The sequence below is a fragment of the Hevea brasiliensis genome, chromosome 5 (assembly GCF_030052815.1).
Source record: "Hevea brasiliensis isolate MT/VB/25A 57/8 chromosome 5, ASM3005281v1, whole genome shotgun sequence".
Lineage (NCBI taxonomy): Eukaryota > Viridiplantae > Streptophyta > Magnoliopsida > Malpighiales > Euphorbiaceae > Hevea > Hevea brasiliensis.
The window spans coordinates 7,988,318-8,004,416 of record NC_079497.1 but is presented as its reverse complement, the minus strand read 5'-3'; the positions used below and the strand labels follow the sequence as shown (position 1 = coordinate 8,004,416).

General features: G+C 30.6%; 2 protein-coding genes across 2 annotated transcripts; one reads left to right on the top strand and one right to left on the bottom strand.

The window, feature by feature from the left end:
* Positions 1-4,630: 4,630 nt before the first annotated feature.
* Positions 4,631-7,620, top strand: LOC110667466 (probable serine/threonine-protein kinase PBL7). The gene is made up of 6 exons (XM_021828321.2): positions 4,631-5,042; positions 5,347-5,594; positions 5,880-6,259; positions 6,616-6,748; positions 6,944-7,033; positions 7,132-7,620. The coding sequence occupies exons 1-6, from the start codon at positions 4,655-4,657 to the stop codon at positions 7,291-7,293; spliced, it is 1,401 nt and encodes a 466-aa protein (XP_021684013.2). The 5' UTR covers positions 4,631-4,654; the 3' UTR covers positions 7,294-7,620.
* A 1,457-nt stretch (positions 7,621-9,077) lies between these two features.
* Positions 9,078-10,453, bottom strand: LOC110667460 (E3 ubiquitin-protein ligase ATL6-like). Its single transcript, XM_021828312.2, has one exon. It carries the CDS (start codon positions 10,414-10,416, stop codon positions 9,154-9,156), a length of 1,263 nt encoding a protein of 420 aa, XP_021684004.2. The 5' UTR covers positions 10,417-10,453; the 3' UTR covers positions 9,078-9,153.
* Positions 10,454-16,099: the final 5,646 nt, after the last annotated feature.

Sequence of the window (16,099 nt, the reverse complement as noted above, 5' to 3'; positions counted from 1 at the left end):
GGGTAAGGTGGGGAGTCGGAGTGAAATCGAATTTCAGACTAGCAAATGAAATAGAGCAAATATTGCTTGCCGAAAGGTACTGGTAAGGCGACCACATAGGAGATCGGTAAAAATTAAATCTGGTTTCCCCTATCTAGTCACAAGGTACCGATGAGTTAAAAGAAGCTTAATCCGGGTTTCCAGTGTCTTCGGATGCCAGAACACTTAGCCTAAGGTCCTTGCGCGATACGAACATAATTAAAGTTCAAGAGGTCGGGGGAGAGTTCTTACCTGATCCTCATCCAAACCAAATAGGAGATCGGAGGAGAGTTCTTATCCGAAATCCTTTATCAAAACTCTAAAATTGCATATTAAAAGAGATCGGAGGAGAGTTCTTATCCGATTCTCAATTAAAAGTTTTAATAAATATTAGAGAGATCGGAGGAGAGTTCTTATCCGATTCTCAATTAAAAGTTTTAATAAATATTTAATATAAGACCGGAGGAGAGTTCTTATCCGATCTTTAATCAAAATTTTTAATAATCATTTAGAGAGATCGGAGAAGAGTTCTTATTCGAATCTCAATTAAAAATTTTAATAAATATTAAAAAAGATCGGAGGAGAGTTCTTATCCTATTCTCAACTGAAATTTTGATAAATATGTGGAGATCGGAGGAGAGTTCTTATCCGAGATTCATCATTCAAACTTAAAATAGAGTACCCCTAGAGATCGGAAAAGCTTTTACCCGGATCTCCTCAAATTCAAACTAAGACAGCACAATACGCAAAGTAACCCCCTAAATAAAACTGATACGCAACGCCAACTCACTAAGAGTCGTCTCATTTATTTATGTATCTGGATAACCTGAATTAGTGAAAAATCAAATATTCCCTTTTATCAAAGGGATTAACATCTTCATTCTAACCCCCCCCCCCCCCCCCTAACTATCGATTTTAATAAAGAGCGTAAGGTTAAATCTGCTCACCCTCATTGAGGGACGAGGTGGGGTGCCTAACAGCTTCCCCACCCGTTTACGGACCCCGAACCTAGAATCTCTGTTTTTTGAAGTGGTTTCATTTTAATTTATTTTCGCAAATGGCTTTCTTTAATTTCCCTTAAAATTAAAGTGGCGACTCCTCACTCTTTTCCACTTCGGTGAGTATTCGTCCAGGCAACCGCAAAACACCTTGCGACACATATCTTTCAACACTTGTATGTACCTAATAGACACCCTCGAACACTAGTATAAGCCTTCTCCAAATTGATAAAAACCATATGTAGATCTTTCTTCATATTTCTATATTTCTCCATCAAGCTTCTAATGAGAAAGATCGCTTCTATAGTTGAAAGACCGGACATGAAGCCAAATTGATTGAAGATAGAAGTATCATGACGTAGTCGATGTTTCACAACTCTCTCCCATAACTTCATAGTATAGCTCATGAGTTTAATTTTTCTATAGTTTGAGCAACTCTGTATGTCTCCATTATTTTTAAAAATAGGTACTAAAATACTCCTCCTTTATTCATCAAGCATTTTCTTTGAGTTTAGAATCTTATTAAATAATTTAGTTAACCATACCACTCCCATATCTCCCAAATACTTTCACACTCAATTTGGTATTCCATTGGGTCCACAGATTTTAGCCACTTTCATTCTCTTAAGTGCTTCTTTTACTTCTAAAGATCTAATCCTTCTAGTATAATTCACATTCTTTTCTATTGCTCTGCAGTCTATATTCACGCTATTACCACTTTGACTATTATTAAAGAGATCATCAAAATAATTTCTCCATCTTTCTTTAATGTTCTTATCTTTCACCAACATTTTTCCATCTTTATCCTTAATGCACCTAACTTGATTGAGATCTTGACATTTTTTTTCTCTCCTCCTTGCTAATCTATAAATATCTTTCTCCCCTTCTTTAATTCCAAATTTCTCATATAACTTTTCAAAGGCCTGCGCTCTTGTTTCACTAACTGCATTTTTTGCATCTTTCTTTGCTATCTTGTACTGTTCATATGTCTCATTATTATCACACTTAGGTAATTTTTTATACCATTCCTTTTTTCTCTTCACTGCTTTTCTCATTCTACCACTATCTCTCTTTTGAGGGTGGTCCATGTCCTCTAGTCTCTCTAAGTACTTTTCTAGCTACTTCTCTAATCTTTGATGTCATCTGTATTCACATACCATTGGCTTCCATATCCAGCTTTCATATTTCGGACTCGAGAGGCTTATTTTTGAATTTCACTTGCTTTACTCCTTTGAACTCCCACCATTTTGTTCGAGCTACACTATTTCTTCTAACCTTACTTAAATTATTCCTAAACTTGACATCCAAGACCACTAACCGATGTTGACTTGTTAAAGCCTCTCCCGGAATGACATTGCAATCCTTGTATAGAGCTCTATTTGTTTTCCTGGTTAATTTAGCTTCTATGTTGCCCACTTTTGAAAGTCACTAAATGTGACTATCTTTTTATAAAGTAGGTATTTTCTAGTATTAGGTCGTATGCCATAGTAAAATTTAGGATGCTTTTTCCCTCCTCATTTCAGCTACCAAAACCAAAAACTCCATGAATATTCTCATAACCTTGCCTATCATTTCCTATATATCCATTCAAATCTCCACCGATAAAAATATTTTCTTCATTCGTTATGCTTTGCATTAGATCATTCATATCTTCCTAAAACCTTTATTTACTCTCACTATCTAGTCCTATTTGTGAGGCACAAGCACTAACTACATTTATTGTTTCTCTTTCTAGTACTAGTTTTACTAGTATAATTCTATCTCTTACTATCTTCACAGCTATTATAGCATCTTTCAATGTCCTGTCTATGATTATGTCTACTCCATTCTTATTCCTCTCCTTTCTGTTCTTGTTCCTTGTTCATTTATTTTCAACCCATGATGCAGTTATTGTAGTTATTTGGCAAATCAAATGTATCAAAATTGAAGCTTCTACTGATGAATTTTTTTTAGCAGTTCTATTGATGAACTTGATAGAATTTTAATTAGTATCGAAATGGTTTTCATAGCTGTAAGACATAAAGAGTTCAAATTTAATCGAAAATAATGGTAAAAAAAAAAACTTTCTACTGTTCAAAATACTCTAGTATATTTTAGTAAAAACATTTGATGCTATGATTGATATCATCAATTGATAAGCCATAAGCCCTGATTGCTTAGATAGGTGACCATCACATGATATTAGATGCAAATAATACAGGGCATTTAACACTGTCTTTTATCCTCCTATTAAAAAAAAAGTGTCTTCTATCATTAGTTTGTCCTTGGTCCTACTTGAATTTAATTCTTCTCCGCGTTGTAGGCAATAGCTTTTTTACAAAATAGTGAGAATGGCAAGACCCTTGTGACATGCAGATGGGCATCTGCTGCTCAATATCACTCATTGTCGCATGGATTGAAGTGTCCCCAATTCCCTGGTGGGAGAGGGACAAATAAGAAATATGAGACAAAATCCTAGCTTAGGTAGATAGTGATATTCTTCTCTTCTATGGTAAAAGAAGAGGGGTCAGGTTTCTATAGTCATTGTCATATGGTTAAATTTTTTAATGTAAAATGGAATCATAAAATTAGCATGTATTGCAAGTAAATGAAGGTGAAGGATAGGCCCACTACAGCAATGCCAAAGGAAAAAAGAAGCTGGTCTTGGGACCATAAGAAGAATAAGAAGGCATAGGCATTGACCTGAAATGTCGGGACTGGAGCCTGGAAAGTTAATGGGATATGAATTCTAGTGAAGTTTGTCATGCCTGGAAAAACATGGATTCTGAGTTTTCTTAATTTTATCAATACAAACAATTTGATAAACAACTTTATGATCAAATTAAACTTTCTCTGAAGCCATTAGTTTTTTCGGCTTGTATGGGAAATTAGTTTTTGGCGTTGAGGGAATAGGATAAAAATTAGTTGAAAGCATGAAGATGAATGATAGCGATAACTTATGTGTCTGTAATAAATTTCAGCTACTTTAGCCAACTAAAGTATCTAAGCTAGCCTATATAAACAAGGATAAGAAGACATTTTCCACAAACCATAAATGCCCACATAAAAATTCTTCAACACTAGAAAAGTATTGGTGCTTTGCATGTTTCTTTCTCTTGGTGTTGTTTGGTTCTTGCTGCTGTGTCGTTTTGATTGGATTTTGTTTTGTCTTTCTTTGGTTCTGTTTTAATCTACTATTGGTTCTTTGGTTGGTTTTTCTTGTTGGATCTTTTATAGGTTGTTAGATTTTTTTCATTTAATATGCTGTAGCTGAAGTTGGGTGTGATTGAGTTGGTCTATTAATAATGGATTTAAGAGATCATGCTAAGTTTTTTCTAGTTTTTATTTTATTAATAAAATTTAGCTGTTTATAAAAAAAAAAAAATTAGAAAAACTAGAAAGTGATTATCACCTAATGACATGGATGAACGGAGATGTGTGAAAATAGTGGAAATGGTTGCCAACTTTTCCGAAACAAAGACAGAGACCACTCCTTGGAAAATACAAAACAAGGGACGAAAGAAGTACACACGACACCTTCATTATTCCCTAGAGAGAGAGAGAGAGAGAGAGAGAGAGAGAGAGAGGAATTTTTTAGCCATACAGGTAATGTAACCTCCTAGGAAAGGAAACTCCACCCTCCAAATACATAAACTTGCATGCCTCTCTCTCTCTCTCTCTCTCTCTTGATTCTTTTCTCTTCTTTGTTCTTGCACTTTGTGCTCATGGAAACTAGCACCACTAATGTTGCTGCTGCTGCTGCAGCACCTGCAGGGCCACTGGGCAACCGTACCCTTAAACAGAATCATTCTCTTTCTCATATTCCTAGCCAACACCATACCATACTTTCCTCCACCTCCTTCCTTATCATTATCATATCAGGCATCTCCGTTATTGTACTTTTCCTCATCTTTCTAATTATAGTCATGCTTCGAAGACTCAAATCTGCTAAAAATAGAAGCAGAAGTTTTAAAGACAATGTTTGTATGAACAACAATAGTTGCAGGTTCATTGCTCATACCAACATAACATTCACTTCTAGCCCAGGTATACATTAACTGCCCATTTTCTCATTTCATATGTTATTGTATCTAACATTTGTAAGAGAATAGGGTGCTTGATTTTTAAAAAAATTGGAAAATTTTCATTTCTTACTAAAAACTGTTTCATTTTGGACCAACTAATTTGACTAAGCTAGTTTTGGATGAATTCTCTGTTTTTACTAAATCAAGAATGGAAAAGAACTGTGCTTTCAATAACTAAAACCACCCCCTTTACCGTTTCAATTTCTTTCATTGAATTTCGTTTTGCAAAGTGTTGGCCAATTTTGATATAGCAATATATGCGGCAGATGTGAAGGGAGGAGGGTGTCTATATGGAAGCAATTTGGGTCATAAATCTCCAAGAAAGTATGGAGGAGCCCAAGTTTTCACATACAAGGATCTTGAAGTGGCCACAGACAGATTCAATGAAGCAAATGTGATCGGAAGTGGAGAATACGGAGTGGTGTATAGAGGTATCCTAGCGGATGGTACTGTGGCTGCCATTAAGATGCTGCGTAGGCAAGGAAAGCAAGGGGAGCGTGCCTTCAGGATAGAGGCAAGTGGCTTCATTAATTATCTTTTGTTCCCATTAGCCCTCTGCTTTTGGTTTGTTCCTTTGTTTTATTATCTCTACCTTGTTCTCTAACTCTAGTCTTTAATGCACATATTAATTGCCTTAGTAACTTAAGTTTAATGACTTAAGAGGCTCTAAAGTCAACAATTTTAGGTTGGCAAATTGGAATTTTTGAATATTCTGTTCATGGAGATAACTTATTGAATGCTATTCAATCCTGCACATGGGTATGGCTCAAAGTGTCATTTTCTTTCTCCATACTTGCAGGTAGACCTTCTAAGCAGGTTGCACTCCCCTTACTTGGTGGAACTACTTGGCTACTGTGCTGACCAGCACCATAGGCTCCTAATATTTGAATTCATGTCTAATGGTACTCTTCAAAACCATCTCCATCACAAGCGATTTCAGCCATTGGATTGGGGAACCCGATTGCAGATAGCCCTTGATTGTGCTAGGGCCCTAGAGTTCCTTCATGAGCATACATTCCCAGCAGTTATCCACCGTGATTTTAAGTGCAGCAACATTTTGCTTGATCAAAATTTCCATGCCAAAGTTTCAGATTTTGGATTTGCCAAGATGGGTTCAGAAAAGATCAATGGTCAGACGTTGACACGGGTGCTGGGAACCACAGGTTATCTAGCTCCAGAGTGAGTGATCCATCATCTATCATGGATTTCATTTTAATAAGCATATCAAAATAGCAATGCAATGTCAATTGTCACAGAAGATTGCACATGGGCATGGTAAAGTCGCCATTACTAGTTGGCAAGTCATTTTCTCAAGGGAAGCAATAAGTCAAGCTCAAAGACGATTTGATAATTGACAGGGAGCCTGATATACAATCTTCAGTTTCAATGTCTATCACTGCACATTCCTAGCTAACTAGTAGCATTTTCTTTACATTTTGTATAATAAAAAGTTAGTTTACTAGTTTCCTGCACTAACTGTAATTGATATTAAATTGAGCTTATCTTATGAGAGCATTTTCTGGTCATGAACGTAGGTATGCCTCAACAGGTAAGCTTACGACAAAATCAGATGTATACAGCTATGGCGTGGTTCTTTTACAGCTGTTAACTGGCCGGATACCGGTGGACACCAAGCGGCCTCCTGGTGAACATGTCCTTGTCTCCTGGGTTAGTGAACTTAATATCCATCACTTCCCCCTTCTGAAATGTACTAACTAGAAACTAGAATATGGTATTAAGAACTTCGCAATTTTATCAATTTCAAGCCTTTAGTCCTGTTATTTAAATTGGAGTAGAATTCCCTGGAATTAACCAACAATGAGAAACTGTACAAGTAAAATTTCTGTTGAATAACTTATGCAGGCTCTTCCAAGGTTAACTAATAGAGAGAAGGCAGTGGAAATGGTTGACCCAGCTCTGCGAGGCCTTTACTCAAAGAAAGATTTAATTCAGGTTTCCTCAGTTCGCTATGATCAACAATCCTGGTATTAAATTATTTCAGTAGCTAAAAATCCCAAATAACTTCCTGAAAAACATGGATTCCTTCACAGGTAGCAGCCATTGCAGCCATGTGTGTGCAACCAGAAGCAGATTACCGGCCTTTAATGACAGATGTGGTGCAGTCACTAATCCCTCTGGTCAAGAACCTCTCTTCAATATCTTCCTCTGCTTCCTCTAGAGTTCAGAATCAAATAGTTAGTCCCAGGTCCTAGGGACAGTTGAGAAATTGTAAAATTGTACTACTCTCTGCTGCTTCATCGTACATTGTCAGGTTGAAGAAATTAAAAAAACGAAGGCTTTTGAAGAATAAAGTGAGCCACCATGCGATATTTTGTTTTCCCTGGGACCGGCCATCCTGTATTGGCAAATGGTGACACTACCTCTGACATCCATTGTTTCACTTCCTCTGAAAATGAGCAAAGGGCCTTCTTGGAATGCAGAGGGAGAGTCTGATTATAGATTTATGGCGTTCATCTTAATGATTTGATTGAACTCATTTTCTACAATTTAGAATTGAAACAAAGGTGTTTATGTGACTATTCGTGAATAAAGGCAATAGATGTTGATGTGATTTAATCAATAGAAAAATAATTATAATATAAATATATCTAATTTTGTTTTATAATTAGATAATATATTGTACAGACATCTTATAAATAAATATTATTATTTATTAATAATTATTAAAATCATTAGTGAATTCAACTAAAATAACCAACAAATATTAATAATATATTTATTTATTATAATACATTAAATAATAAAAATTTATTGTTTTATTATTAAAGTCGCATTTGTCATTAAAGTTTAGAGGTTAAAAAAAAATTTATTTTTAAAATTGTATTTTAAATAATATTAAAAAAATTAATTATAAATTAATTTTTTTAATAATGTATTAATAGTAATAATAACATATATGCATTTTTTAGTGATAATTAATATTATAAAAACATGAAACATGAATTTGAATTTCTGATTCATATATCATTATAATTATAGTTATTGTTAAACTAAAAAAAAAATTTAAAAGAATAAAATAGTAGAACTCAATATTTTTTTTAAATTAACTTTTTTTCTTTATTTTTCTTATTGAGAAGAGAATTTATTGATTTGTTTTTTTATTTTATTTTTAAAAAAAATTCAAAATGTAAATTTTTTAACTATAAATTATATTAATTTTATGATAAAATGTATTTAAGGGAGAAAATTATTTATTACTGTATAATTTATTAATTATTAAATTAAAATATAATAAAAAAATCCAGCTAAAATAGAAAAAAAAATAAAATATTGAACAAAATAGAAAAATTATTAAAAACGAAATCCTAATTAAAATAGAAATAAATTAAAAAAGACTTGAAATAGAAATAACAAATAAAATTACATAGAAAAATTAAGAAATCAAAGCAATCCTTACAAAACTGGAAAAAAAGGAGCTGGATTTCCTTTTCAATTCACGTCCCCGTCACCTATTGAAGTAGAAATGGAGAACTCAACGCAATGGAGGATGCAGCAGATGATACCGAAGACTGCATCAAATGAGTTGACTGATTAAGATGGTAAAATTTGGGGATTCTACAGCAAATTGCATATTATGCATTTAGGATATGCACAATACAATTCAAAATGGTTAAAGTTATGAAATTAAAATTAAAATTAAAATTAATCAAATTACGTGTAAGTGATTAAATTCCATCTTAATAGAGTGCATACCAAATATAAATATTCAAATTTTAGTAATATTAATGTTTGATTCCAGTAATTTCAGTGTTGGCAGGCCATTAATATATATATATATATATATATATATATATATATAATTAAGACTTTTTTTTTTCTAAATCTTATTAATTATAAATTTAAAATATAATTTATATAGCCAGATTTGTATATTAAATAAGTAAAATTTATATATTTATATTTTTAAAATTTCATTTTTCAATTTGACTTCACCTCTTCTATTATCCTTTTCTTAATTCTAATAAAAATAAATCAATTATTTTAAAAAGGGAGACTAAATACTATTAACGTTTTTCACATATTCAAAAGGAAAAATCAACCAAAATTTACTATTAAACTGGAGGTCGATTTGGTTCAGCCACATTATACGACCCAACCGGTTGAGCCGAAGTCCCTTCTTCGTCATTGGCTGCTACTTTTGGCGACTTTACTGTGGATGATGCTCTCGTCAAAATTGATGAGGCTCTTACTAAAAATGGTGGGGCCGCACCAAAAACCCACCGGTCCGACTTAGCTCCCTGGTCCAAACGCTCAAGCCGTTTATACTTCCCTCTATTGCTTCCTTCGCCTTCGCCCTTATAGCCCCTCCTTGAACTCCGTTCTCTTGAAAACACCACCATGCTCATAGTCCGGTTCAATTCCCGGTTCATTATTTGCTTCCTAACATCAGCCGGTAACCTCAGAGTGAACCGCTCCGTGTTCTCGCCCGGTTGGACCAGAGAATGCCCAGTGGAGTGTGAACGCGGGAACCTACGTGGCCTACCGGATCTCGATCCACGCGTGCGGTTCCTGTTCAAAGTTTGGTTCGCGCTCATAACCTCAGGCTCCGGCGCTGTCACTTCAACATTTCCGTCGTTATGATCGCAGACTTCTGGTTCTAATACTACTTCAGCATGGTTTTGAGCTTCGAGGTCCGACTGTGGCGGTGAATCGTTAAGTTGCAGCGACGGTTCACCTGGTTGCGGTGTCAAATTAGCTCGACAAACAGGACAAGTGGTGTGAGAAGCTAGCCAAACGTCGATACAATCAGCGTGAAACACATGATCGCATTTAGGAATTAAACGCAGCGTTTCATCATCTTCGAATTCACACAAGCAAACAGCGCATTCTAGCGCTCCTTTCCCTATCTTGAGATCCTTCACCTCAGAGTACACCAAAGTAGGGAATGTCTGGATGACGGCATGATCAAGCCCACGCGATGCAGCGGCTCGTATGGAGCGACCCAAGTTGGTTAGTGCCCGCACGCTCCCTCCGCCTCGGCTGTCGGAGCAGTGGCGCATGTAAATAGTAAAAAACGCCATGAAGAAGAGAGCGGTAATTAAGATGGCGATGATTACAGCCATCGTAGGACTAACACGAGCATAGCTGTAAGGTACCTGCGTGCCGTTGGGTGATTGAGCGACGGCGAACGAAGATGAAAGAAGGAAGAAGATGGAGAGAGAAAAAATCCCATATTTATGAGCGAAAAAACTCATGCTGGAGCTGCAAAAACCAAGCATAAGGGATCTTGAAGAGTGAATTGAATACCCTTTATGTTGGTTTTCCGGTGGCGGCTTCTGTGTCTGGTGGGTGGTAGCGTCAGGCGGAGGGGGCATGGTATTGAGAAGAAATGAGTGAAGCAGGGAGAGAGAATGGCTTGGGTTTATAAATGAAGGAAAGAGGTGGGCAAATGGCCGAAAGGCAGGGGCAGTCCAGCGCCGTGGGAATCAAAAGAAGACTTTGGAGGCGTGACTTTCTCTGGCATTTCGTGTCGCTAAGTGAGGATTTTGGTCAAATAAGGTGAGCCACGTGGCACTATACTATTGATTGGAAAACAGCTTTAACAAAATATTAAAAAAAAAAAAATTGTTCCCTACGTTAATTGGAGTTTATGTAAGAAAAAATTCCTTCGAAAAAAATGTAAGAGAAAAAAAAAAATTTTCTGCCGGTGCTTTTGCCTATTAGATTTAAAATAGAGAGCTTCTTTTATTTTATTAATAAATATTAATTTTATTAATATTAATTTTTTTTTAAGATTAATAGCTGTTGTTAACTCTCAATAAATACGAGAGTTACTGTTAATTGTTCAAATGGATGTAGCTATCAATTTTCAATATTTAATAACTATTTTTGACTTATAATAATAATAATAATAATAATAATAATAATAATAATAATAATAATAAGCACATGTGCTAAATTAGTGATTTTTTTTTTCTAGGTTCATTGTTTAATTTATTTTTGGAAATACCAACTTGTTTATGAAAAAAAAATGTTTACAATTGCATTTTAAAGCTTATAAATCTTGATAAAGTAGAAGAAACTCTAATGGTTATGTTTACTTAATTATCATCTTTTTCATATTCTTGTCAAATAAATTTTTTTTATTACTAATTCTCTATTAAAATAATTTTAATTTTAAACAAATATATAAATCTCGATGTCTCCTATATATATATATATATATATATATATAGAAATTAATTAAAAATTATATCTAATTTAATATATATATATATAGAAATTAATTAAAAATTACATCTAATTTAATTTAATAAAATAATATCAATAATCTGAATTTATTTAATATTTATATATTTAATTAAAATCACTAATTTGTATTAAAAAAATAGTAATCCTATAAAAATATTTAATTTATTTTTTATAATATAATATTCTAAATTTTCAAATGAAATAATAAATATATATGAAGGAGAGAGAATGGTTTGGGTTTATAAATGAAGGAAAGAGGTGGGCAAATGGCCGAAAGGCAGGGGCAGTCCAGCGCCGTGGGAATCAAAAGAAGACTTTGGAGGCGTGACTTTCTCTGGCATTTCGTGTCGCTAAGTGAGGATTTTGGTCAAATAAAGTGAGCCACGTGGCACTATACTTATTGATTGGAAAACAGCCTAACAAAATATTAAAAAAAAAAAATAAAAAATTTGTTCCCTATGTTAATTGGAGTTTATGTAAGAAAAAATTCCCTTGAAAAAAATGTAAGAGAAAAAAAAAAAAAAAAAATCTGCCGGTGCCTTTGCCTATTAGATTTAAAATAGAGAGCTTCATTTATTTTATTAATAAATAAATAGAAATAAAGTGACCAAATGCGCCTTAAAATCAATACAAATTTAACGTCAGAAAAATTTTGTTTCTATTATTATTTCCAAAGTGCAATCATAATCAGTTTATTTAATCAAAGATTTTAATTTCCCGTAAAAAGTTTATTTAAATTTTATTATATTTTTATTTTACTTATTTTACATGTGAATCACTTATTTTGATTAATTCATTTGAAAGTAAAAAATAATTAAATAGAAAATAAAAAAATTTTTAAAATTATTAAAAAATATTAAATTAAATTTATTTTTATTAAAATAATTAAATTTTATTAATTTAGTTTGATTATAACCAAATAATGCATATCTTATTTCTTGTGTACGTCTTTAATTTTAGATATAACTTACGATTTTTTAAAGATAAATTTAAAATTTATAATTGGTATGATATTATTTGAATATATATGTATAGAAGCTTTTAGTAATAGTTAATTAATGATTAAATTTTAAGAATTCTTTTAAAATAAATCACTTATCATAAAAGAATTCAAAAGAATCCTTAGACAATTATATATGAATTTTATTTATTTAAGAAGAATTTTTTAAGTTAAAAAAATTAAATTTTTTAATTTTAAACATAAAAATTAATAAGAAATTAAATTAAATTCGTGCAAAATCATAATTTTCAAAACGGGTGAAAGAGTAGTTAATTAATATTCTTGTCAAATAAATTTTTTTTATTACTAATTCTCTGTTAAAATAATTTTAATTTTAAACAAATATATAAATCTCGATGTCTCCTATATATATATATATATATATATAGAAATTAATTAAAAACTATATCTAATTTAATATATATATATATAGAAATTAATTAAAAATTATATCTAATTTAATTTAATAAAATAATATCGATAATTATTAAAATATTGTCTGAACTTATTTAATATTTATATATTTAATTAAAATCACTAATTTGTATTAAAAAAATAGTAATCCTATAAAAATATTTAATTTATTTTTTATAATATAATATTCTAAATTTACAAATAAAATAATAAATATAATATTTAATTAATTTCATTCTATTAAAGTAATATTCCAACCATTATTATTATTATTATTATTATTATTATTATTATTATTATTATTATTATTATTATTTTGAATATTTCCCTTGCAATTTACGAGATTTATTGCTTCATAATGGAATTTTATGTTAAAAATAATTATTATTATATAATTCGTTAATTATTACTTAATTTATTAATTGATTTTAAATAAAAGAAAATTCAATTACATCAGAATTGACCTCGTAGGCAAAATGTGACATTAACAAACGACAGTAGTATACTTCTGCTTTAACTTATGTTGTCAATTAATTATTATTATTACATAGAATAATTAAAAATTCACAGACTTCGCACCAGCCGAAAAACAGGCAAATTAAATAGATAAAATATACAATTTCCTTTTAAGGTTTAAATTTTTTACCTTTACATTTTATTTATTTTTCTTTTTTAATGTAATTTTATGAGTTAATTCTCATGGTATCATGAAATTTATGGTTAACAATTAATCAAAACCAACTAAAATGAGGATAGTAGGAATTGATCCATTGGAAATACATTAGTGTGTGGATTTCTTACATTGGAAAAAAAAAAATTAAATGAGTGAGAGACGTATAAAAAATATTAAATGAGTGAGAGACGTATAAGTAGAAATAACTCATAGACTCGTAATAAAGTTTTAGATTAGATGAAGTGTTAAACTTATGAGTGTCTTCTTTTATAAAACTCATCAAGAAATATTCTCTCTAAGCCCTTTAGGCTTCAGATATCTAGCAAGTGATTTTAGAGCCTATGATTCGGTAAGAGACGAGTATGGAGACAGTGATTAATGATTCCTGTTGCCTTAAGGTGGTTTTATATTAAATGTGGTGTCAAGTCTATGAATATGTTTTTTCATAAGATTCATAAAAAATAATTATTTTCTGGCACTTTATGCTCTGAATATCTAATATAATCCATGATCATAGTTGTTACACTTTGGTTTAGAATAAAAATTTTATGATAAATATAAAATTTAGGCAAAATTTAACTTCTTGAATTAATTTTTGGTCTATATATATAGAGTTGAGCTGGATTTATTTTCTCTACAAATAGAATATAAGCCTATGAGATAAATGGTAGAATAGTCTTGCAGAAGAATAAGATTCCAAAAGTGGAAAAACTAGGAAATGGCCAAGAAGTGGAGGGAGGTGGGACCATATTAATTCTCATGAAGGGTTTCTTTGATGTTGCATTAGGTGTCAAATAGATTGATATGTTTGGTTAGGTGATAAAGGGAAAATATTAATTTGGGATAGCTTGGATATTCCAAACTTATCAATGCCAATTAAGGGGATATTAGTGGAAGCCACCTATGCTACTTTCTAGAGTAATTAATTAAGAAACAATAGAAAATTGAAAGCAAATTAATTGTTAATTGCATCATGCATGATAATATTCAAAGTTCTCCATGTTTGAGTGAAGTTGTCCAAGAGAAATTGACTTTTGAGAATACAACTGATTTTCAACTTCCAAGAATTTGGCCACTGCTTGACTTGGGGTTACACTCACCACAAAAACACAACTCTATGTTAAGGCAAGAGTCTATTTTCATAATAGTCTCTTAGAATATTGTAAAGTTTTTAAGCTTTTAACTTCAAGTGCTTTTTGAAGTGCAAGATTTTTGGAATAAAATTGTTAAAATATTTTTTTTATTTGATAAAATTAAAAAGATTTTATCTATATGTGATTCCTATTTATTATTAAAAAAAAGAAACAAAAAGTGAAAAGAATTGTTAGTTCTATAGATTTATAATTTAATGACTATCTTATTGAATTTTTACTCTTTGAGAATTCATTGTTGATATCTATCGTAAAAATTCAATCTATTATTAATTTAAGCACAATATATCACTTATTAAATATATGGATCGATATCATATATTTATATTTTAAATTTATAATAAATTAGATTTAGATAAAAATTTATCATAAAATTAAATTTTTAGTAAAATAGATGTAAAAATAAATTTTTAAATTTTCAACCATTAACTTGTAAAATTTTGATAAAAAGTTTTTACACTAAAAGCTAATTATCTTTTTATTAAAAACTAAAAATATCAACTTTTATTTTATTTTATCCAAATAATCATCTTTTTCTTTTTTTATTACAATTAAACTAATTTATAATAAAATATAAATTATAATTAAAAATTAAAATTATTAAAATAAACATATATTATTAAATTTAAAAATGCATATTAATAAGTTAACACTATGATACGATATTTATTTATATTTTATAATTTTAGTATAGACATATGTTTATATGACCGAATATATACTTATTCATTAAAATTATGAAAATATTTAATTATAATTAAGAATATTAAATAACAATTTTATACATACATATTTCTCTATTACTAAAAAAAATAACTTAATTTTATAGTTTGTTGGCTACATCAACGATTAAATTATCAAATGCCGATTAATTCCAACCATTGACTATATATATATATATATATATATATATATATAGTTGACCATTAGCCACTAATTATTGACAGTTGACCGTGAAACTTAAATTTTTATTTAGTAAAATCGGTGTAAATACAATAATTTTATTATAATTATTGATTATATATAGATTCACATAAAATTTACTATAATCAATAATTATAATAAATAAAATCATTATACTTACATCGATTTTATTGTATAATTTTTCATGAAACAAATCATCTATCTATTGTTTTATATCTATTGTTTTATAGAGGAAAGCTCAATTTTGATTCAGAATTTTTCTTTTTATTCATGTTCAAATAAATCAATTTTTAAGTGTTTATCTTAATTAATTCATAGCTTTTTATTTAAGTTTAAATAATTCAATTTTTAACAAAAAAAAAATTAAAATGATAATTTTTCTATGATAACCTGCATTTTAAAGTCAATCTCTTGAAACTTAAATGAAGGACTATTTTTCTCAGATTTGAAGCTTAAATTTTCATGGAAAACTTGAAGGGCCAATGGCCCATAATCATAATTGCCCATTTATCCTATTAAAATGAGCTTCCTGCTTCCAAAAATAAGGCTATTTTTTTGATCTTCATGTCCCTGGGCCTTAACACATCTTCTATTGAACAATAAGAAAAGAAAGAAACAAATGTTCATGTGGGTTTGGTGAATGG